This window comes from Thrips palmi, unplaced genomic scaffold (genome assembly GCF_012932325.1).
Source record: "Thrips palmi isolate BJ-2018 unplaced genomic scaffold, TpBJ-2018v1 HiC_scaffold_1, whole genome shotgun sequence".
NCBI lineage: Eukaryota > Metazoa > Arthropoda > Insecta > Thysanoptera > Thripidae > Thrips > Thrips palmi.
In genome coordinates, this window is record NW_023144620.1 from 937,225 (window position 1) to 960,945 (window position 23,721).

A 23,721-nucleotide genomic window follows, 5' to 3' on the forward strand; every position below is an offset into this window, starting at 1 on the left:
TATCTCATTTATTACCCGATCTGTGACAAGTCTTCAGATTTACCGCAATTCTACTTAAAGTAAATGCCTTACGTGATTGCAAAACTTTAGAAAGCTGCCATTTCCAAACTACTTGAGCTACAGCGGTGAAATTTCACACCAACTCTGACATCACTTGGGACAATATTTAGACTGAATATGGGGCGGAGACGGTCACGCGAAAGGTGGCTTATCTGATCTAAAACTACCCAGAAATGACGGTTTTTCAATTTTTGCAGTGCCACTGCTTTTCACGCGGCGTACACAAACTTTTTATCTCGCAGTATGATAGATTGGTCCTTTATCTATAAAATCCACTCATCGGATTGGCGAAAATCGATGCCAAACACCAAAACCCCAAGAAAAGTAAAAACCACTATAAAACCTGAAAAACAGTCATAACATCTGTTTGGGTTGTCCTATCAACAAACGGGCACCGGATTCGTGTTCCTCGCGTGATTTTACATAAGATACCACATTTTGAGCTCAATCGAGTGCATAGAGGCCTCAGAAAGGTGATTTTTCAATTTTGGCCATATTATGTGAAAAGTTGTCAGAGAAAACGAAACTTGTCCATAGAATCTGAACGGTGCATATTTCGGCCCAAAAAATTTGTGGCCTTTCTTAGACCCACAAGGACTACCTTTGACCAAAAAATGGAGGAAATCGGCATCGGTCGTGTTCCACGATCGGACTTCTTAAAAAAAATGCCTCTTTACAACTGCTCAATTTTGTGCATGCATTCCATGTTTCTCAGCAATTTAAAACATGCGTCTCCAAAAATATACATTCTGACAGAAGTGGTAATTTTATTACCTGGGCGGCTAAGAATTCAAAGCCGCGAGGTGAAAAATTCAGACCGCCAATTGGTCCGAAAATTCAGACCACCTGGTAGTCGTAAAATTCAAAGTACATGCCAGTCTGAAAATTCAGACGACAGGTGGTCCAAAAATTCAGAGTGTCCGGGGGGCTGAAAATTCAGACCACGGGGTTTCAAAATTGACTTCACCCTAAAAAGTCTGAAAATTTCGACTTTTTTTTAACAGTTTTTTAACCTCTCGCCTTGGCCGCGGCCCGGTCGCGAACCGGTGCCTGCCGGCTTCGCCTTTGTTCTCGCCGCGCCGTGCGGCGTCCTCGCTCTGTCTCTCTCGCACTTCAGATGTAAAGGGAAGGTGGGGTACCATGTGACACGGCCACCATGTGACTTTGGCTTTTTCTCCCAAACGGCTTGCTATCCAACAGCGGTAAGAAGACTCAAGGGAAGGTATTATGAAGGAGAATCGACGTCACCGCTCTCAAAGCCTGACCAAGGGATAAAAAATTAACTGCTCAGCAGGCAGCCTTGCCTATCCGTCCACCATTGAGTGCTCTGCAACGCGGCACTTTGCGAAAAGGGCACCCCTGAGTGCCGACGGAATGCCGCCCTGCGACTCTGACACCACTCTGCCACTGCAAAGGCGATACTTGAGTACATTTTTTGGCGATACAATTAAGTATCGCCAATAAACGGCCTTACGGAAAAGTATTGCCTTCAGAACGGCGATACACAGACGTATCGCCAAAATTTGGCGATACTTTTTGGTATCACCAAAACAACGGCATTGAACTAAGAACTGTTCCCCTTGACTTGTTCAACGTTTAAGGGGGCAATACACTGAAAATGGCCAAAAACTGACTTGTGCGATTGCTTCCATACGCGTTGTTGAGCGTTGTTCAAACTTTTCATGTGTCAAGACCTTACAAAAGGAAGCATTTTAAGCCCAGAATGGCATCGATCGGACATCAGGGAGCGGAGCAGCGCCCAATCAAATTTTCGTCAAAAGTCGAACTGGCGGGCGTCCCTCAGTTTGCAAAAATGAAGATATCTCGACCCCGTTTGCGCCGTGCATTAGGCGTGACTCTCCTTCGAAAAGGACGGGAATGGTAGCGATCAGAATTGGAAATAGTCTTAAAATAACTCATTGGAAACTTTTTCTATTTCCCGCCGCGTCCGCTCTTACCCTTAAAATACATTTTAAGGACATATGCTCTGCAAGATGTTCTTCTTTGATGTTTTACCGCAAAATAAGCTTTGGCTCGATTCTCTACGGCATAAACTTTGAGCGTTATCGCTCTTTCCCCTAAAACTGTTGATCTGGGCACCATGTGACACTACTGTCATTCGCTATGGGATTCCACGATTCACTCAGTTGAATGTGTTCAGCCCATGACATTTGTACACTAATAACTAAAACCTTCATTGCTCGGGAACCAAATATAATAAATTGATAAACTCAACGGAAATAAAAAGCTGGAAGACTTCTTCATTCATTCTTTGCGTATAGATACGCTGAATAGGATTTAAACCCTGACAAAAGGCCACTGTCACATGGTGCACTAAGGCTGTCACATAGTGCACTACGTGGGGTACGAAGTGACACTTTGACTTGGCCCATTCAACTCGGGATAACTCAGCAACCAAAACAGATAAATTAGAAATCTCAACAGAAATTTTAAGGTGAAGAATCATTTTGTTCACATGACTACTTATGGATGTAATGTGATTGGTAGTATTGGGTTGACGGGCACTTAACAAAAACCGTCACATGGTACCCCACCTTCCCTTACTGCGCGTTGTGCTTCAGTAGATATTCTATGCCGGTCCTAAACGGTGTGTACTCTTACCGCTCCCCTCCCCACCCCAACCCACCCCTAAGGCCAACCAATTGACCATAATAAGGGGGTATTAAGTGTTATTGTGATTGCCCCACCACAATTGATTCAGAAGGTATTTTTGTCAAACTTGAGCGATTCTCACGTTTCGGGGTAGTTTCGTTTCTTCTGACTCCTGTGCCCAAACGAGCGCAGATATCGACATGGGGTTTGTTTCTGATGTTAGGGAGGGCCATTGCCCACTAAACGCACACATTTCGAAAAGTTCACGTTCGTTGGTTTGGTCTACGTAGCGTTTGGAATACCCTAAATGTAACTTCCGTGATTGTCCAAAGAGAACATACTCGAACTTTCCGCCCCCAGTGTGGCGGTGTGGTTCGAAAATGCTGCCAACTGTCGATGGGGATTCGAAGCTTGGCATGTCTCGAGCTAATTTCGACCGAAGACCAATACGCCAGACTTCTTTCAAAGGTACTTATGCTGCAACGAAAAATGTCCTCCGTATATTCAATTTCACTACACAAATTTCGAAAAGGCAGCTCTGGACTTCTCCCCAAGCCAAACTTTAAACTTTCCATGACACAAGCCATCAAAGTGGAGTCCCTGGGATATAATTGCATGGGTCGCGGAAATCTAAGATGCTGTACACGGTCTCAAAGCGGGCTAGAGCATTATAAAATGGCGTGTATCAACAATTACCTGTAACTTCCGTGGCACCCTTCACCCAATGTTGCAGCAGCACTAGGTGAAAACATTTTCCGCTTAAATGTCGGGCTTAGAGTATCATTTGACCCTGGAACGACTTTTAAGCCACAGCAAGCCCGAGTCAGCCGTTAAAGCCGATTTTCACACTTTGTAACTTCCGTGATAACGTAATTTCCGTGATCAAAACACCCACTAAAACGTATGGGAATACCTTATGGCTCATGTTTTTAGGAAGGTAGTACAAGGTCTTTACTATAAATACCATTGCCATAACTCTAGTATCATCCAGGACCCCAATAATCAGAAAAACTTAATTGGATATTTCTCACTTTCGGCGAATCAGAGACGCCAAAACTACCCCGAAACGTGAGAATCGCTCACTTGTGTTATCATTTTTTCTCTCAAGGAAAGGTAAATAACATACTCATATTCAATTCAATGTTCTTTTTTATTTTATTTTTACAGTCGTTCACTCTCATTTGATAACCTATTTTCAGTCTTTAATTCTCATTTTATTTTTCATTGTGTTGGTAGTTGTTGTGCCAGGTAGCAACAGCAGATTCCGGGTAAGGCTCTGATGAGTGGAAACACCCTATTCCTCTACATAAGACGGCAATTTTAAAAATTTTAGTGTCAAGTAACCATTATTGTACTCAACTGAACATAACGATAAACCATATCCGGTAACAAATTTAGTAAATTTTGAAAGATAAAACAAAAATTTGTGCACGTGCGGCACACGTTGAAACTCCATTAATTTAGTTTCTTGTTGAGGGTTAGCCAAGTACACTTTTTTGCAACTATTTACACTAATACACTTTTACTTATACTTACACCACGATGCAGGAGGTGGGTGAGAAAAATGGTCGGTGTGCCGCGCGTTCGCGCCTTTTGACGTTAGTTGATGGTGAGAGCTGAAAGGTAAGAATTTCAAAGTGCATTAGAAAGGTGTTGTCTGCTACACTATTTTATTTTTTTTCTTCTCGTGAGGAAAACCTACGATTTTACTCTGCATTTTTATGCATACTTACACTGTTGTGCAGGCAGTAGATTGCGATACCGTTCTGCTTGCTCGTCCTGTCGGCGGGTGTCAATTTGACTGGAAAGGTGATAATTGCAAGGTTAAGAGAGAGGGAGAGTGCGTCGGGCAAACTGAGTGACTTTTGGGTTTGCGCGTGGAAAACTACGCGCCTTTCAGATCACAGGACCGCAACTGAGCACTTTTTAGATTGCGCAAGCGCCACTGCGCGCCTTGCCTTCTCTTTACACGTGTCGACACGATGAGACAATAGTAAAACTCAACAAGTTAGCGTTTTACATGTTTTGAACGCACCTACCTGGTGAGAGGGTGTGATGCGTTAAAAAACTGCGCTGTGAGCTGCACGTCTGTCTCCGTCGGCGACGCACAAAGGAATGGTCTGTTCAGTCGTTCTTCGAGACTTAGCAACCAGGAAATTATCCGGGAGGGACCTAAGCATTCCATGCCAAAATTGAAAAAGTGATACTGTGTTGCAGGTATGATTTCGTGTCTACTTTCGTCAGTATGTTGCAGCTCTGTAATTTGCTTGTTTGGACCATCCGAAAACTAGTCGATTCGTCATTGGTCAAGGTGAATGACGCAAGCAGTTGCCTAGGCAGGTGTCACCCAAGCAATAAATTTTTTAAAGTGTTTTTGTTTAAGATCAATGTGACAACGATTGGCGATTAGACCGCTCTCACCTCAGTGTTGTTTGAATTATGTGTAATTAAAAACAACATTGCGGCAGGCGTAAAGATTTTGCAGCGCGTGGTGCTCTTTTTGCAACAGGTGCGAAGAGTTCACGCCTAATTAACTATCGTTTAAGCTTTGCGGGGAATCACGCGGCGAAGGGGCGGGAGCGGCGGAATGAGGTAATCATTGCTGCTGTCTAGTCTAGCGCACGCGGGGAAGAGGTGGGAGCGGGGGACCGCGGTACCTGTGGCCGTGGCCGAGCGTAGTGTGTGAATGGGTCAGTGGGCTAGTCTGGCGGCTTGGTGAGAGGGGGGCGGGGTGGTGGAGTGAGGTACCCACCGCTCTCTCTAAATCAAGCGTGCGGGGAAGGGGCCGCGCGGTGGAGTGAGGTACACAGCGCTCCGGCTAAGTCAGAAGGTGAGGAGATGTGGGGAGGGGAGCGGTAAGAGTACACACCGTTTAGGACCGGCATAGAATATCTACTTGCTTCTCTCTCGCACTCTCAGTGCCCCTGAGCACTCGCAGCGCTCCCGCCACGTCGCTCTTTGTCGCACTCACAGCACTCCCACGCTGCCTCCATCGCACTCGCGTCGCTCTGCCTCTCTCGCACTCCCAACGCAATGCAGTCTCGCTCTGTCTCACTGTGGCAAAAAAGTACGGAAAATTCTGTTAATTTTTTTGCCAGGATTCTCCGTAGCCCTCTTATCAATATTCTCCGTAGGCTCTTACAGTATTCTCCGTAGGGCCGTACAGTATTCTCTGTAAGTCCGCACAGTATTCTCCGTAGGACCTGGAAGACTGTATAGTCCTACGGAGATCACTGTAAGGTCCTACGGAGAATACTGTGCGGTCCTACGGAAAATACTGTAAGAGCCTGCGGAGAATATTGATAAGGGGGCTACGGAGAATTCCCACATGCTGCTTACAGAATTTTCTGTAGGTTTTTGCCACAGTGCTCTCTCGCACTCATCTCACTCGCAGGCTCCGGTCGCTCTGTCTCTGTCGCTCTCGCACGCCGCCCCTGCTGCACTCCAGCTGGTGCAAACCCACTTGCCTTTGTGCATACCGCCGCCGCGTCGCGCCGTTCGCTCTGTCTCTCTCGCACTCGTTGCGTTCACGCCCCTGCCGCGTCGCTCTCCCCCTTCCGCCCCTTCTCCGCAGCAGCGTTCCAGTCCAGGCACGATGGGTTGCCTCGGCGTCGTCGCCCGTCTCGCCTCGCGTGCGTTTAGCCTCGTTGGTGAACCGTAAGTCGTGCGCTCGGGGGGAATTCCCTCCTTATAGCGCACTCGTCGTCCAATCGTTGCCAATGAATTTATGCAACGGAAGAGGTCAGCCTTCAGTCACCAAATTATAGAGGTATTTTTTAAAAAATTTGTTTGGTCTTTGCATCACTAAGCTGACATGATTTCCATTCATCTAATTTAGTTGCATTAATTTTGGTGTGCTGCTCTCCCGCACAGTCCACTGTGGCAAAAAGCTACGGAAAATTCTGTAAACAGCTTGTGGTAATTCTCCGTAGGCCCCTTATCAATATTCTCCGTAGGCTCTTACAGTATTTTCTGTAGGACCGCACAGTATTCTCCGTAGGACCGCACAGTGATCTCCGTAGGACTATACAGTCTTCGAGGTCCTACGGAGAAGACTGTGCGGATTTACAGAGAATACTGTGCGGCCCTACGGAGAATACTGTAAGAGCCTACGGAGAATATTGATAAGAGGGCTACGGAGAATCCTGGCAAAAAAATTAACAGGATTTTCCGTACCTTTTTGCCACAGTGTCGCTCAATTAACCGAATCTAATTTTTCAAATTAACAGTCACTAAGGTGAAGCTGTGCTCCATCTTTTCCTTATCATTTTGCATTATTTAGTTCAGCATAATCTTACGATGCATGCACTATCGTAAGTTTCCATATAGTCTTTGTATGTTTGTGTTAGGCACACTGCAAGAAAAAGTGTGAATAGTACAACAAATGTACAACAAAAACTGTACAATGAAAGTACAGCAGGGATTGTAGAAAGTACAACGAGAATTGTACAAACCACAACGAGGCCGGGACTGCCCAGCACTCGTCATGCCGGTTCCATTGTACTTTGTACAACAATTGTTGTACTTTGAAAGTACAATAAAAACCTGATAAAAAATTTGCCAGAAATTTGTGTACTTTTGTTGTGGTTATTTCCTGCAGTGCAGAATGTTAACGGTTCCCTTTTCTTTGGTTTGCAGGAGGACTCTAGCTCGGAGGTAGAGGGCGCAGCAGCTGCTGCTACACCACCCCCGCAACCCTCCCCGGAAGTTCCACGCAGGCGTGGGCTGCTGCCGACTCCTCCACCTGCAATGCGCGTCGTTAGTATGCCTCTGTGAGATAGGTGTTTGACAGTATTTTTCGCATGGATTTCTTCAATGATTTTCTGTTGTTTTATGCTCCAGAGTGCCCTGGACCCGACCCGTCTAGGAAGCATCGCCTTCAGGCGCACCCCCAGTGCCCCCGCCGCCAAACGAGTCCCCAAGAAGCGCTTCATCTTCTGTACGTCGCCGACCTGAAGGTTGGGGAGGGGTTCGGCGCATTTCGCTGAAATTGCACCAACATAGATGTGGGCAAAGTGGAAAAGCATCGGCTCTACAAGTCGGTGAAGGAGTACATGCAGGTCCTGTGGACGCAAGCAACTCCAGGGATGGAGGTGTACCAGGATGATGTGAAGGGCTACGGTCTCCGCGTCGAAGACAGAACGTGAGTAGAAGCTCTGCAGCCCCCATTGTAGCCGATATAAGCGACGTCGGGATTCCGAGCGAGTTCATCCGCCCCCTTTGCCCCCTCCCCTGTCCTCGGACTGAATCTGGGAGGCCACATAGAGCCCTGGCGGCACTTGCAGGGCCGCGCCTCGCTCTCGCCCTGCAAGTGCCGCCAGGGCTCTATTTGGCACCTTCTGAAGGATGCCTGACGCGGGGGTAGCGCACGGGGTAGCGAGCCCGCCGGGTGCGGCCAGGGAACTCCGTATCCCTCGTTGTTGCACTGACTTGGTCCAACCGGCCTTAAGGTAAAGCCTTCATGTTATTGCTGCACATAATCACTCAACTGGATCCTTCTTTATCGATTTCTCTCTCTGAATTGCTCAGGCTTCTCGCGGAGTAAGACACTTGGATATGCGATGGCACATTTGAATTCGCGCCAGACAAGTTCGCACAGATGTATTCCATCCATGGATTCGTCAAAGGTTTCAATGTCAGATTGGCGTATTTTTGCCTGCCCAACAAGAAAACCAAGACTTACGTGACTATGTTCGAAATGCTGAAAAACTTAGCGTTGGAGCGAACAGGGCAGAGTCTTCAGCCGAGGACAATTTCACTCGACTTTAAGGATGCTCCTATGTCGGCTGTCCGACAATGCTTTCCTCAAGCGACCATCCGCGCTTGTCGATTTTATTATTCACAAAACTTGACCAAGGTGACAGCTTACAAGGTAATGCAGAGGTCTCCAACTCAGGCCCGGCGGGCCATTTGGCCCGGCTGGGCCCGCGGACCCGGGCCTGCGCCACGGCTGCCGCAGCGAGCCGCCGCCACTCCCGCCACTGGCGCACTTCCCCCACTCCTGAGCCACAGCCCCCACCCTTCCTCTCCCGCTTCCCCGTCGCCCGCCCCGCCTCTTCCCCTTCCCCGCCCGCCCCGCCAGCCCCCGCCCAGCGGCCGGTCACTGCATGTCGATACATGACAAGTTCAAATCGGAGCGCCAGCGGGATGGCGAAACATCGAAGAAGTTTTCTGAAAGACTGGGAGTTGGCGTTCTTCAGTGTTGAGGATGATGATCTGCTCGATGCCTAGTATGCAACGAGAAATTTATTTGCAAAAAGTACAACCTCGAACGGCACCACGAATCGAGGCATAATAACCTCTCAACCCTGGAAGGACCGGCGCGTGCGGAGAAGTTGGCCGAGCTGCTGCAACAGCGCCGAGCCGAAATTGAGAGTGCTTCCGAGGTAAGAGGGCCTTCCCTAAAAACGCAGTTTTGACCAGGGGGCAATCTCGCCGCTTTTTCTAAAAGAAAATTGGTTTTTTGGGCTTCCCTCCCATTTTCAATTCTTTGCAAAACATTTAAATTTGAGTGTTGTTAAAAATTGAGTTTGTGTGTGCAGTCAATACGTGAAGATAAGCTGACGCCTGAGGCTGCAGTGAGGGCTAGTTTCAAGGTAGCACACAAGATTGAGAGGGATTAGAGGGAAGCCTTTCACAGACGGGGAATTCGTGAAGGAGTGCATGAACGAAGTTGCTGGGATTTTGTGCCCGACTATAGAGTTTTTTTTTTCATTGGTTTCAGCGTTTTAGAGAAAACAAGAGCCTACTGTCACACTATCGCAAACGCGATACTGAAACAGGCCGATTCGGATCGATTTGTGGAGTTGATACGTGAGGCACCAACGAATTCCGGTAGCGTAGGGGTAGGTTGGGGAAGAAAAGTACAAAACGCGTACTTTGCACTGTGCAGAAGTTCCAAATGAGGAATTAACTATTCTGCTCTCGTGAGCTTGTAGTCCAATGCCTTCCTAATGAAAAGGATCACTGTTCATAGATTATAGTTCCGTACATTACGTACATCATGCCAAAATGTATGTGATTTCGGAACTCCTCGAAAAGGGTAAGAAAAGTGCACCACCGGGGAAGAAAAGTACAACGAAAAGAATTGCGATTTCGAACCAGGAGACCACCAATCTTGGCTCAACACAGGTTTACTCATCAAGTGGAGAGCTTTCACTTGCCATTAGTTCAAGTTTGTCAAAATCGGTCAATTGGTTCTGATTCTACACGGACTCATCACAGAAGGTCCAAAAAGCCTTTTCTCAGAGATAAGTGGGTACAGCATTTTTGTACTTTTCTTCCCCTTTTCACGTAAATGCCCAATAACTTGTTTATTTCTAGTCTAATTCTATAACTTGTGTTGACATTTTTTGCTTGTCTCGCCTCATCAAATCTATTCCCGCGATCATTTCAATTTTCATCCCGCTTTTAGTTTCTTAGAGGGTGTTTTTTTCTTCCCCAGCCGACTGTACTTTTCTTCCCCATTTCATTTTAGCACTAATAAAAAATTGTTTTGAAGCCTAAGAGCATCGAACGGCACTGTTTTTCAAAGATGATGGTCTAAGCTATAAGGTGGTACCTTACATTGGACTGTCGGGTGATTCTGCAGGAAGCTGTACTTCAAAGTACAAACATTTAAAAAAAAGATTTTCAAAGTTATTTTTAATTATTTTTTTCAAACGTGCAGTTTGATTCTAAATATAACATGTAGAACTGGGCTGAATTTATTTTTGGTCAGCGGGATGACCAATCTTTCTAAAACCACTAACGTGATGGTTCAGTGTAGATTCAGTTCAGAGATATAACGGGTGTACTTTTCTTACCCGAGCCTGGAGTGTACTTTTCTTACCCAACCTACCCCTAGATGATTTCACAGACCACGTGCTCAAAACGTTCATCGAATCCACTCGGTAGGTGCCTTTTTAGTTCTTTCATAACTTTGTGTTTGTGGTATATTTCGTATACTTCATTTCATTGTTTCAGCTATCCACCGTCCCTCTGGGGCAAAGAGCCGTGCATGAACGACCACCAATTCAGCCGAGAGCTTTCACAGCAGATACAAATATGACCACACAGCTGCTCACCCCAACATTCACATCACGGTACAAGCATTTTTAGATCAGCAGGAAGAAATTGATCTGATTGAACGCACCATTAGACCAAGAGCAGATGCTACATTGAGACCGCCTAGGTTGAGCGAAAATTTCTTGTCATGCCGGGTTTTGGCACGACTTCTCATAAAACGCATCGTACGCACCAATCCACACGGTACCTTCATGCCAGGCGACAGAGTGAGGCACAAGTCACGCCGTGTGGGGCGTGGATTTCCTATCACGCATGTCTGACCACTTCATTTTAAGTGTTTGATTTGAAACGCGGCACGGCCTCGCTGAAGCAGGACTGCGAAAAGTGCGTCAGTAACGATGTTGATAGTAGCCGGTTCACTTCTTCTCACGCATACTGACGCTTTTGCACGAAACTGACACTTCGTCGGTTCGATCGGCATTTTAATATTGGAACGTGTTACAGACTCTCAAAAGCCACCCTCCAGTAATTCGTTTCGTGACACCTACGCTTTTTACGTTGAAAAAGACGGGACGGTGAGCCGTGTTAACCCGTGGACTGGTAAACATTAAATTTACTTACTGCTGAATTTGAAAGGAAGAAGGTGGGATATTCATTTTCCAGTGGTGATGAAAACTGCTGCTCAGATTTGCCTCATGCCTCACTGAACTCTCTGCCTAAAAAATTAAGGCTGTTGCATTGGTGTGGTCTTCAGGAATGTGGGATTCAAGTGAAGTAGCAACAGTTTGTTTCTTCACCACCACATTATACTTATGGAAGATGTGCTTCCCTGCAAGACCCAATACTAGTAGAATGTTGTGGGCCTCTCCAGCCCCATTACAAAAAAGGAACGAAAAATTTAAGAGTTGTTACTCCGACATGGGCTTAGAAGGCTAGAGCAAGGGGAGTTTCCATTCGTGTTCATGTACTAATTTGTGATAATTGTCGGGGAAAAGTTGTGGACTTACCAACAAGACGGAAAGGAGTGATTATAGACACGCCGCGTCTATATAATAAAGAGTCAGTTATTTGCACACCGGAAAACCGCCGGTGTATATATATTTATACATGGCGTTATATCCACACCGCGTGTCTGCAACGTCTAGTTTTTTTAATTGAAAAATTTTTCAACCCCACCCGAGTAACAGACTTCGCTATCGCTCAGCCAATCAATGTCCATGGATAGAAAGTCGTGCTAACGACAGTCCCACCCACACTCTAAAAAAAGTAACAGAATTATGTATCATTTTTGATGCAGGATTTTGTATCACCTGCATTGGTTACAAATATTTGTATAAGTGATACAGAATTTTGTAACAGATGTGCCGGTTACAGAAAAATGAATCATTTTGGAGCTTGATAAAGAAATTTGTTACATGAAAGTTACAATATTATGTTTGTGACATAACCGATACAGAAAATTGTAACTGGATACTAAAGTCTGTATCAGCGATTAAAACATAAGGTTTTAACGGCAAAATTGAACAGCAGTGCCCATAGAGACAAGTTAAACGTAGAGTTTTCATGTGCTTTTATTTTTCCCGGCTCTGAATAAGAGATTCAGTCTCGTGTATGCTTGGCAGGCAAGGCCTCCGTCCCTTACCACGCGCGCCTCAGGTCACCGGCTACCTGCGCCGCTCCCTCCACGGCGTCCGCACAGCGCAGTTGGTAGCGTGGCGGACCGCCAACCCAGAGTTTGGGGTTCGATTCTCGACTTCTCAGAGTACATCTGGGAAAGTTGTGACTCGAAGAATGGCATAACGTCCTTCACAGACCAAAGAAGACTACGTTCGACCAAAATTCTCATTTTGATGCTTGATTTGGAAGAATAACGACTGTTTACAAATTTTGTAACCGTTACGAAATTCTGTAACCAAGTTACAAAGAAAAAAAACTGTATCCATCTTGATACAAATTTCTGTAACACATGTTATTGAAAAAGCTGCGTAACCATGTTACAAAATTCTGTACTGACTTTTTTTAGAGTGCATACCACTTATTGGCTTACTTACTCCTGGTCTCCGATACCCGGTCTTTTCATTTTCCCAGAGAAAATCAGATTACATCGATCGCAAGAGTCCATCCCATGAATCTGGTCACCTGTGTTACCGATCCGGAGACTTCTGGAAAGATTTATATTACCTTGCCATAATGTTTATGTTGCTGATCGGGTCAAAGAATTAAATGATGCCATTTCGCCCGGGAAGGCTCCCGTGTCATTGGCTGTCTCTCTCTTTCTCTCATTTTTGTTTCCTTTTTGGCCCGCCCTTCTATTCAAAAAATAGGGGGAGGGCCTATGCATTTGCCTTTGTGTCTGTGTGTTGTTGTTGTTGTTGTTGGCGTCTGTGTACAAGGAAGGAGTTGAGCTAGAGTAACCAGATTTGGAGGGTACTTCAGGAGTACCGTCCAAACAAATAATCCGGTGGTGCAAATCCCGTCCGGGTCGCACAAGGGCTGCTGCAGGTGCGCCATGGTTTACATGAGCGGGAGGGGGATTTCCCCCTTTATTGGTGCTAGCAGGGCACATAGGGGTATTTTTGGAATCGGGGCGACGAGACAAGATGAATGGACCTGGTCCCGACCCCATCGGCCGCTTTTACAAGTTGGCCAGCTCAGGATCTTCAAAAAAGGGGGTCGACCGACTAAAAAAATTTATTGCAGATTTCGATTGGTCTCAGCAAGACCTTTTCAACGAGGTGTCGGAAAGGGGGTCCAGGAGCCCTACTTCGTCTATTAGTCACATCAGGATCTTCAAAAAAGGGGGTCGACCGACTAAAAAAATTTATTGCAGATTTCGATTGGTCTCAGCAAGACCTTTTCAACGAGGGGTCGGAAAGGGGGTCCAGGAGCCCGACTTCGTCTATTAGTCACATCAGGATCTTGAAAAAAGGGGGTCGACCGACTGAAAATTTTTACTTAAGTTTTCGATAGGTCTTGGCAAGACCTCTTCAACGAGGGGTCGGAAGGGGGGTCCAGGAGCCCGCCTTCATGAGTTATGGGAAAAAGTGCGACGGACTCGTTTTGCGCTCCTGCTGTGCCTCAATTGCAAGGAGTTGCAGTAGCATGGCAAATATGGGTATTTTCGGAATGAGGGCGAAGAGACAAATGAAATGGGCATATTCTAAGGACAGTTGGAGTAAAAAGTGTAAGGACTATTGCATATTGTGAATAGAAGGGCGGGCCTGAGTCACGATGGTACATCGATAACTTTGCTTTACCCGCTCACGGTGTGTGTGATGCGAGCGGGCCGAAGGCCCGGGCCTTCGACTGGCCAAGTCGGGTCTGATGCGAGGGCCGAAGGCCCGAGAAGAGCCGCCGGCAGGCCAAGCTGGGCCGGCCCCCTGTCGAACCGAGTTGCCGGCGCAGCGAAGCGGAGCTGGCAACTCGGTTCGACGGAAGGGCGGGCCCTAGCTTGTTTTTTTCACCGTAACGGAGCCTGCTGTCTCAGCACCGCAAGCGTGAAAGTGCGATAAGCATGTGGTTCAGAGCTTTCAATGCATTCAGTCACTCCGTCTCTAGTTTCCGATGCATTTGTGGAACTGATCGGCGACGCCCCAGCAACATCCGGGGCTATTGACGATTTCACTAACTATGTGGTCAGAACATACGTAAAACCCACACGGTAAGTGTTGCTCTCTGGTCTTTGATTGGCTGAGCGATAGCAAAGCCCGTTACTCCAGTGGGGTTAAAAAACTTTTTCTGTCTGTGTGCGTGTGTGTGCACACTATTCTCCTGAACGGCTCGGCCGATCTGGCTGAGATTTTGCAGGCTTAATAGGTATGTTCTTGGCTCGGCACACGCGACATTTCACCATCCTAGCTCACGTGGTTCAGTTTTTATAGCCGAAAAACACCTAAAAACGGCAAAAAAAACTAGAATTTTGCAGGCAGATCTGTTCTGTCTTGCGGAAAGGGGGTCCCAGCCTCAAAAAGTTAAAAAGTTACAAGGGTCAAGATCGTGTTATTTGTAGGTGAAGCAACTCTATAATTAAGGGGGGTCGGGGGGGGGGGGGGGGGGGGCGCAGCCCCCAAGCATGAGTAAGAAGTAACGGAAGATGGACAAGCCAATGCCTGCCGAAGGCAGGCTAGCGCCGCAGGCCAAGGTAGGTACGCCAGGCGCGGATTGCAGGAACCTAGCTTGTAAATACTACAAAAGATTTTTCAGCCTCTTGCAGGCTTTGAAAGGGTAGTGCTTCGGCTCAGCGGGACAACCTCATCTCTGACCACACCACTACCTTGCTTCCAGTTTAGGTCGCCCTGATGGCATTCAAGCATCACCAGCCTTCATCAATTTCTTTTTAAAACGTTTCAAAATGATTTGAAATAGTGGTTTCCTGTCGAGCCACTTACACAAATGAAATGTTTTTGATCTGATTCTAGGCTTCATTGATGCAAATTACGATTGCACCTCCAACTGGCTTTGTCCTGATCATGTTTCTTCCAAAGTTGTACTTTTCAAATGTCTGGCCCAAACAATTTTAAATGTTTGGCTGAGCGATAGCGAAGCCTGTTACTCCATTGCGGTCGAAAAGATTTTCCTGTCTGTCTGTCCGTCTGTGTGAGGGTGATCACGTGCGTAGGGGGTCATTTCAGGTCACCGGGGCCTTGCGCCTGAACTGAGGTTGATTTCGTAGCTTGGGCAATTGAAATTTGTTTTACTAAACGAAGACCATGTCCTCATGTGGATAAGTCTATCTAACTTTTGTTTTTCTAGGTTTCGTAACCTGCTAAAGTGTCGTTTTGTAAGTTCTGTCATGGTCACCAACACCTACACTGATGGACAAAATTGAAGCACCACTTTTTGTTTTCCGAGCCAAATCTGAATGAGCCGGCCGATTTCCGTGAAACTTCGCTCAGTGGTGGTCGAAAGGGTTGTCCACACGTACCCCAAACGGTGGGACCGCGGGTCGCAGGGGGTGGCGTCAAAAGGGCCTAAAGTGCCGCGGGGCAGAAACGGCCGCTGGGTTAAAAAAAATGAATCGCGTATAACACACTTTCGGTGAGGGTATGGGGTCCTGCACCTCAGGATGCGTTCAGAGGGACGTCCTCAAAGCATCCCCGCGAAAAAATCCGCCACCGAAAGCTTCATCCCCTTAGAATCCACCCCTAGACGTAAGGACGGTTACTCAGGCCCCAGGGTGTGCCCCACTGCCGAGAATGGGCTTTCGTGGCGTCAGGTACCCCGTTTGGTGTCCCCATGCTCCCTCACGAGAGGGCGAGAAATTTGGATCAACCCCCACCCCTTTACGGGGGTGGGGGTAGTTAGGCCCTTCTGGATTTTGGTTCAAAGGGGTGGAAAAAACAGCGGCAAATGTTGAGAAATGATTGATGGGGCACAGTCTACCCCAGACTAACGCACAAACCCGAGTTAAACACCACGCACGCAGCAGCACCGTCAAAAACCACCCCCCACCCCCTGTGTGGACTTAGGCCCCACCGACGTGGTCCTGGCGTGCGGCACTGATGCGGCACGGCAGAGGAGGCCTGCAGGCATCACATCCAGTCCATCCCGCAGCATCGCAGCCCTGGGGAACGCCTCTGGGGCCCCAAAATGATGAGGGGTTGAAAAATCAACCCCCAAGTTCGGAAGGGTGCACAGGGTGAACCCGTGGGCGGAAAATTTTGATTCAGGGTGGCAAAGTGACACGAGACCTTCCACTCAGTGGCCGCAATGGCCCACACCTGCAACGCGTACCGGAAGGGTTCAAGTCGGCCCTCGCGCAACACCCAACCTTTCTTTCCGTCTCGGGCAGATGCCGCCCGCGCCGTGGAGGTAGGCAACCCATTCGTCAATTTCCAAGTTTATTCCTTTGTTTGTGATGAAAAAAGAGTCTTTAAGCGTTAAAGTGTGGTCCGAACTTGATTGATGTTAAAATTTTTGCCTTCCACAACAAAAACAATGGAATTCGCACGAAGTTAGTGGAACTGGGACAGATGGGTTGCCTACCTCCACGGCGCGGGCGGCATCTGCCCGAGACGGAAAGAAAGGTTGGGTGTTGCGCGAGGGCCGACTTGAACCCTTCCGGTACGCGTTGCAGGTGTGGGCCATTGCGGCCACTGAGTGGAAGGTCTCGTGTCACTTTGCCACCCTGAATCAAAATTTTCCGCCCACGGGTTCACCCTGTGCACCCTTCCGAACTTGGGGGTTGATTTTTCAACCCCTCATCATTTTGGGGCCCCAGAGGCGTTCCCCAGGGCTGCGATGCTGCGGGATGGACTGGATGTGATGCCTGCAGGCCTCCTCTGCCGTGCCGCATCAGTGCCGCACGCCAGGACCACGTCGGTGGGGCCTAAGTCCACACAGGGGGTGGGGGGTGGTTTTTGACGGTGCTGCTGCGTGCGTGGTGTTTAACTCGGGTTTGTGCGTTAGTCTGGGGTAGACTGTGCCCCATCAATCATTTCTCAACATTTGCCGCTGTTTTTTCCACCCCTTTGAACCAAAATCCAGAAGGGCCTAACTACCCCCACCCCCGTAAAGGGGTGGGGGTTGATCCAAATTTCTCGCCCTCTCGTGAGGGAGCATGGGGACACCAAACGGGGTACCTGACGCCACGAAAGCCCATTCTCGGCAGTGGGGCACACCCTGGGGCCTAAGTAACCGTCCTTACGTCTAGGGGTGGATTCTAAGGGGATGAAGCTTTCGGTGGCGGATTTTTTCGCGGGGATGCTTTGAGGACGTCCCTCTGAACGCATCCTGAGGTGCAGGACCCCATACCCTCACCGAAAGTGTGTTATACGCGATTCATTTTTTTTAACCCAGCGGCCGTTTCTGCCCCGCGGCACTTTAGGCCCTTTTGACGCCACCCCCTGCGACCCGCGGTCCCACCGTTTGGGGTACGTGTGGACAACCCTTTCGACCACCACTGAGCGAAGTTTCACGGAAATCGGCCGGCTCATTCAGATTTGGCTCGGAAAACAAAAAGTGGTGCTTCAATTTTGTCCATCAGTGTAGAAGACAACATGACTCAGCCACATCAAAAGATAACAGGAAAAGTAGCGATTTACATCGGCAACTTTGGCCCGTCCTGTACAGTAAGATATGTACGAATTTCGCCTATGTTTGACCCTGACGGGAATTAAACCTGAGTCTGGGGTTAAAATAAATGTCGTTTTCGTCATCAGCACCCTCAAAAACGTCAGAAACAATGCAAAAACTCGAATAAAAAGAATGTTCAAAAAATACCCCGCTGGGATTTGAACCCGGGTCCGAACTTCTCCGATTCTCTCGAAACTGGCACCATTGTTTTTTTTCTCGTCGCCCCGATTCCAAAAATACCCCTACATGCCCTCCTAGCTGCATCCGTTGCCGACCCCATGTAGACCATGATGCACCTGCAGCAGCGCCCCCGGGGCTCGGATCGGATTTGCTGCCACCGGGCGGTTCTTAGGGTCACCCAAGGAGGCTGCATACCAAATTTGGTCAAGATCGGACCACGGGAAGTCCTCGGACGAACGGACGGACGGACGGACGCACAGCAGGGATCATACTATATGCCCGTCCCTCCGTCATTTTTTTTACAAAAAATGAACGGGACGGGCCAAAAATGAACGGGACGGGCCAAAAACTGGTTATTTCACTCTCTTCCCTGACTTATTCTTTACAAAATTACGGAAGGTGACCTTTGTATCATCACTTGTTAAACCCGAAACCGCCTATGGGAAAATGTCCACCGTGTGACCATGTGACCTGCTTTCACAACTGACGGTCTACTGGGGTTCCTTTTCGTTTTAGAACCTCGCGACCACTTGGGATCGAAAGAACATAAAAAACGCTACCAGAAGCCCGTGCCCGCGGGACCTGGGGCGGTCAAACGACGCTTCCAGGCCGTCAGAATTGTTCAAAACGGTAAGGGTGTAGATGTAAATTCCATTTCGGGCCGTAGCTCCTCCATCTGAGGGAGAAAATTCCCACAACCTTCGCTGAAAAACGCTATTTTGGATGCTCAAAATGACACCGTCAACAGTTTTTACCTATCTTGTAACCCAGCGGGTCAGGAGACTAAACACTTCGCTTTGTAAATTCCGTAATCTGTAAATTCCGTCATTATTTCTGTAAATTCCGCCGTATTTCATAGGGGGTGAAATTAAAAGTCAACTTGTAGCGCTGCCACGCTCAGAGGGGTACTGTGGGGTACTATGTATGCCATCTACATCAAATTTAGCCCCTAAAGTTGAACTTTAAAAAAGGACATGTGGTACATCCAAAATGACCCTCTACGCACGGAATCACCCGTGTGTGTGTGTGTGTGTGTGTGTGTCTGTCTGTCCGCACTACTCCTCCTGAACGGCTCGGCCGATCTCGGTGAGATTTTGAACTTTTTGGGCATGTCAATGCCCCCTTGGCTCGGCACTCGCGAAATTTCACGATCATAGCTCAACTGGTTCAGTTCTGGTAGCCGAAAATCACCTAAAAAACGGCGAAAAATCGAGTTTTCTGCAGGCAGATCACCTCTGTCTTGAAGAAGGGGGTCCAGCATGCACCAAGTTAGAAGTAACCGACGGTGGACAAGCCATTGCCTGCCGAAGGCAGGCTAGCGCTGCAGGCCAAGGTAGGTACGCCAGGCGCGGATTGGAGGAACAGGTAGCGAGACATCGCGAAGCCTGTTACGACAAGACGCGGTCTAGCGTAAACCTACCTTCCATCTGTGAAGACCAATTTGTGAGGGATGCATCGAAGAAAAAGAGATATAATTTGAGAGTGAAAGCAACAATGGCTACCTCATCCAGGTCACCTCATCCACCTCATCCATGCTGCTAATGACCCTGATTGGCTTGACATGACAGATGACATTGTCTCAGGTAAGTCCCAATGTTTGTTTACTCGGTTGGTAGGCTAAGAATTGAGTTGATTTTTGGCTGAGCGATAGCGCAGCCCGTTCCTCCAGTGCGGTTAAAAAGTTTTGTCTGTCTGTCTGTGAGTTTGTGGCTGAGATTTTGCAGGCTTATTAGGTATGTTCTTGGCTCGGCACACGCGAAATTTCACTATCCTAGCTCAACTGGTTCAGTTTTGACAGCCGAAAAACACCTAAAAACGGCGAAAAATCGAGTTTTCTGCCGGCAGATAACTTCTGTCTTGAAGAAAGGGGGGTCTAGGGGGCAAAGCCCCCTATCCCCGACAAGTTAAAAAGTTACAAAGGTCAAGATCGTGTCATCTGTAGATGAAGCAACTCTATCTAGAACGGAGGGGGGGTCTGGGGGGCAGAGCTCCCCAGCATGCAAGAAGTAAGAAGTAACGGACGATGGACAAGCCAACTGCCTGCCGAAGGCAGGCTAGCGCCGCAGGCCAAGGTAGGTACGCCAGGCGTGGAGTGGAGGAACAGGCCGCGAGACATTGCGAAGCCTGGTACGGCAAGACGCGGTCTGGCGTAAACCTACCTTGTTATATAGATTGATTGATTGATAATTATTGGCTGAGCGATAGCGAAGCCCGTTACTCCAGTGCGGTTGAAAAGTTTTGTCTGTCTGTCTGTGAGTTTGTGGCTGAGATTTTGAAGTTTTGTCTGTGTGTGTGTGTGTGCACTACTCCTCCCACGGCCGATCCCGCCCAGTTTTCCTCAGCCACTTTTCCTAATGTGTATTTTTCCTAAAGACAATCTTCCTAAGGCAAATTTTCCTAAAGACGCTTTTCCTAAAGCTTTTTGTCCTAAAACGGAATACAGCTGAATATCACCTTTCATAGGGTACTTGAAATTATTACCTTTAACGTTTAAAAAAGTTTTCAAAAGGATAGGTCAGTGGTTCCCAACCCCGGGGTCGCGACCCCATTTGGGGTCGCGAAAAACTTTTGTGGGGTCGCGGCATGCTACCTGGGGTCGCGTGGGGTCGCGAGTTGGCTCCTGAGGGTCGGTCAGTACCAAGCTTGGATGTCAAAATTAACACAGCAAGGCAGCTATCATTTGAAGATTAGAATGTCTCATTACAAAATTCGGCCCTCTATTTTAAATACACTCAAACCCTCTAAATTCTGTCATGATTCAAAATGTGACAGTTAATTTTCGAAAAATCCCCCCTCCCCCCTGAAAAAAGATGGGGTCGCGTGAGGTTGCGTTATTTTGTTCCTGGGGTCGCGAAAAATCTTGGAAGCCGTTTTGGGGTCGCGGGCTGAAAAAGGTTGGGAACCGCTGGGATAGGTTATTATTTTTTGTCTCGAATTTGTGTGGATATACTTTTGGAAGTACTTTCAAAAGTCCGTACACTTAACCTTTAGCGAACATTGTCTTATGTTACGTTACGAAAGCAGTGTTAGTTAAATGCTAAGTTCAGTCAAAGCGAGGGGGCAAACACTCGGGATTTTCGTGTACACATGATTCGGAAAACGCAATGATTGCGCATGGTTTTAATTGACTTCATGGCTGATTTTGCCTTATTTCGCGACGCACCAGGGTGATGTTGAGCGTGATTGCGTGTGATTGTGTTCGGAAAGAAATAATTTCGGACTGATTTGGCCTGGTTTCGTGTGATTCTGCCTAATTTCGGTCGATTTTAGTGATTTTGGCTGATTTCGGATTGCTTGATTTCGCGTGATTCTCAATGATTCGCGTGTGATTTCGGGGACCGTGTACACATGATTGCGCGAGTTTTTGCCCCCTCGACCAGACCTACCGATAAGTCGGTCGGTCCCCTTTTTTGAAGATTGAGTAGGTTTGCTCGGAAACGGTGAGGAATTTTCAACTTTTGGGATTTTTCCCGATTTTCCCATAAAATTTGGAATCGAATGGATAAAACCGCAAGTCTCTACGACCACTCCTTGACCCCAAACATTTCTATGAGTGAGTCAGTCAGTCGGATTGGGGCTATATAGGTTCTTGATTGATGTTTCTGCCTCGTCATGGGATTTGGAAGAGTGTTTTGCTCTATCTGAAAGGAGACTTTAAGTGGCAGAACGTGGCCTTCTTATCTGTTTTTCTGTTCGGCACCAATAATGGTACTGTCATGTGTAGAGGAAATAGGATGGTCGTGGGCTTCTTTTTTCGGTCTTGTTTTGGATTAAGCAGGGCACTCTTGTTTTCCACACTCTGATGTCTTCTTGTCTCGCTCATGTCTCATGTAGTTGTTGACATTGTGAAGGTCAAATGATGAGTACCCTAGACATTGGCATTCGCCATCACTAACATGTGGTTGTGGCGCTCTCTCTACGTAAGGAGAAATTAGGTGAGTATGTGTCTTTGGTATGGTGTTGTTGTAGATACTTAGTTGCATTTGTGGAAACTTCAAGGCAATCCATTTTGAAATGATCCTTCTTCGTGTCAAAATAAATCATTCAATCTTTCTTGTTCATCCAGGGTTTATCCATGAGGACGTTGAGGATCCTGATGATCCTCATGTGGCTGTGACGGTTCCTGTTGACTCTCCAGTTGCACCTCCACCTGCACCTACACCGTCTCCAGTTGTACCTCCAAGTTTAACGCTCCAAAATGGTATTAACACTACTATGCTGCTACTAGTATTTTCTACTTGTTTTGAAATTATTGGCTGAGCGATAGCGAAGCCTGTTACTCCAGTGCGGTTGAAAAGTTTTGTCCGCCTGTCTGTGTGAGTACACTACTCCTTCTGAATGGCTCGGCCGGTCTGGCTGAGATTTTGCAGGGTCATTAGGTATGTCCTTGGCTCGCCACACACCAAAATTCAGCCTTCTACCTCAATTCATTCGGTCATATTAGCCAAAAAACACTTTAAAAATGGCAGGGAAAAGGTGTCAGGGGAGCTAGTCGTGGTGTTCCTGAACGACATGGAGCGGGGTTCGTACGGCAATGAGGACACAGTGTTTAAGGGTTGGATAACCTCCCACTCACCAAGCTAGGTCCGAAAGGTGCTGCCGCTCTGAGGCTCAGCCTACGACTGACGACTCGCGGCCAAGCCGGACGCCGCGAGCGCGTCTGCAAGATCAGCATTTCCTCTTTTCCTATGTTGCCTTGTGTCTATCCCTGACACTGGGGAAAAGACAACTTTTAGACAAGTTTTATGTCGTTTCCTATGTTTTGGAGGGTACACATGACGAAAATAGAACTCATTCTGACCCTCGACCTTAAGTTAAGTCCCATTAGTGAAGATTTTGATTATCAAATTCTAATTTTTGTGGGGATCACGCTCATGTGTACGGTTTGACTAGGAAAGCAGCCTGCCGAAGGCTAGCGCCGCAGGCCATGGTAGGTGTATACGCCAGGCGTGGATTGTCGAAACTGGCGCAACATCGCGAAGCCTGTTACGACAAGACACGGTCTGGCGTACACCTACCTTGTATTGTACTCCTGTCCCTTCTGTGGATGCCTTCGTATCAAAAAAGATCAATGTGATCTTCGTACCTCAAAAAATTGCTATTACCGTGAGGCAAGCTGAGTAAATCATATGAAGCCGCGTTTTGTATTGAATTGTGCTAATGTAGGAGTAAATGTTGCTCTGAAAAGCAGGGCTGGAAAACAAAAAGTTGGTGCCTTTTATTTGATCTTGGAAAATATTCCACCCAAGTTCAAGACAAATTGGAAAGTTAGTTGTTGAGTTGCTCTTTTCATTGAAGGAAAGTCCTTTGGTATGGATGCAGCACTTCCCACATGAAAATCTTGTCACTTGACGACAAAAGAGAAATGCGATGGCACCCCATGAAAATTCGTGTGGCCCTGTATTTCACTCACTGTCTGATTCACTGTACATTAATACGTATTAATGAATGCCGAATTTTTACATTGTCTTCAAGTGGACGGCTATTTGATTAGACCCACTTTATCGAGCCTCAAGAAGGTTGACAACAGGAACTGACCACGAATGATTTGGTCAGATCAAATATTTGGTCAAATCAAAGATTTGGGTAAATCAAAGATTTGGTCTGCCGGTATGGCGCTTGTCCTCCGAAGTCGTCCGAAGTGCACAAACTATGTCAATTCGCATCGCTCAGCCACACTACGCGCCCACTCTAAACGGCGCGTACCCCTTGTTTAATTGTGTTTACTTTTCTGGACTGGGACTTCCGATGACTTCTTAGGCATGCCCGTTGATCACACGATAGCCA

General features: G+C 47.4%; 1 protein-coding gene across 1 annotated transcript in view; it reads right to left on the reverse strand.

Moving 5' to 3' along the window:
* The window catches only part of LOC117639150, a 55,666-nt gene extending 32,905 nt beyond the window's left edge, over positions 1-22,761 (reverse strand). Inside the window, exon 1 of the mRNA XM_034374527.1 lies at positions 22,511-22,761. Within this exon, the coding sequence (XP_034230418.1) occupies positions 22,511-22,609 (99 nt within the window). The 5' untranslated portion in view covers positions 22,610-22,761. The remainder of the gene's footprint in view (positions 1-22,510) is intronic.
* Between the last annotated feature and the right edge of the window lie 960 nt (positions 22,762-23,721).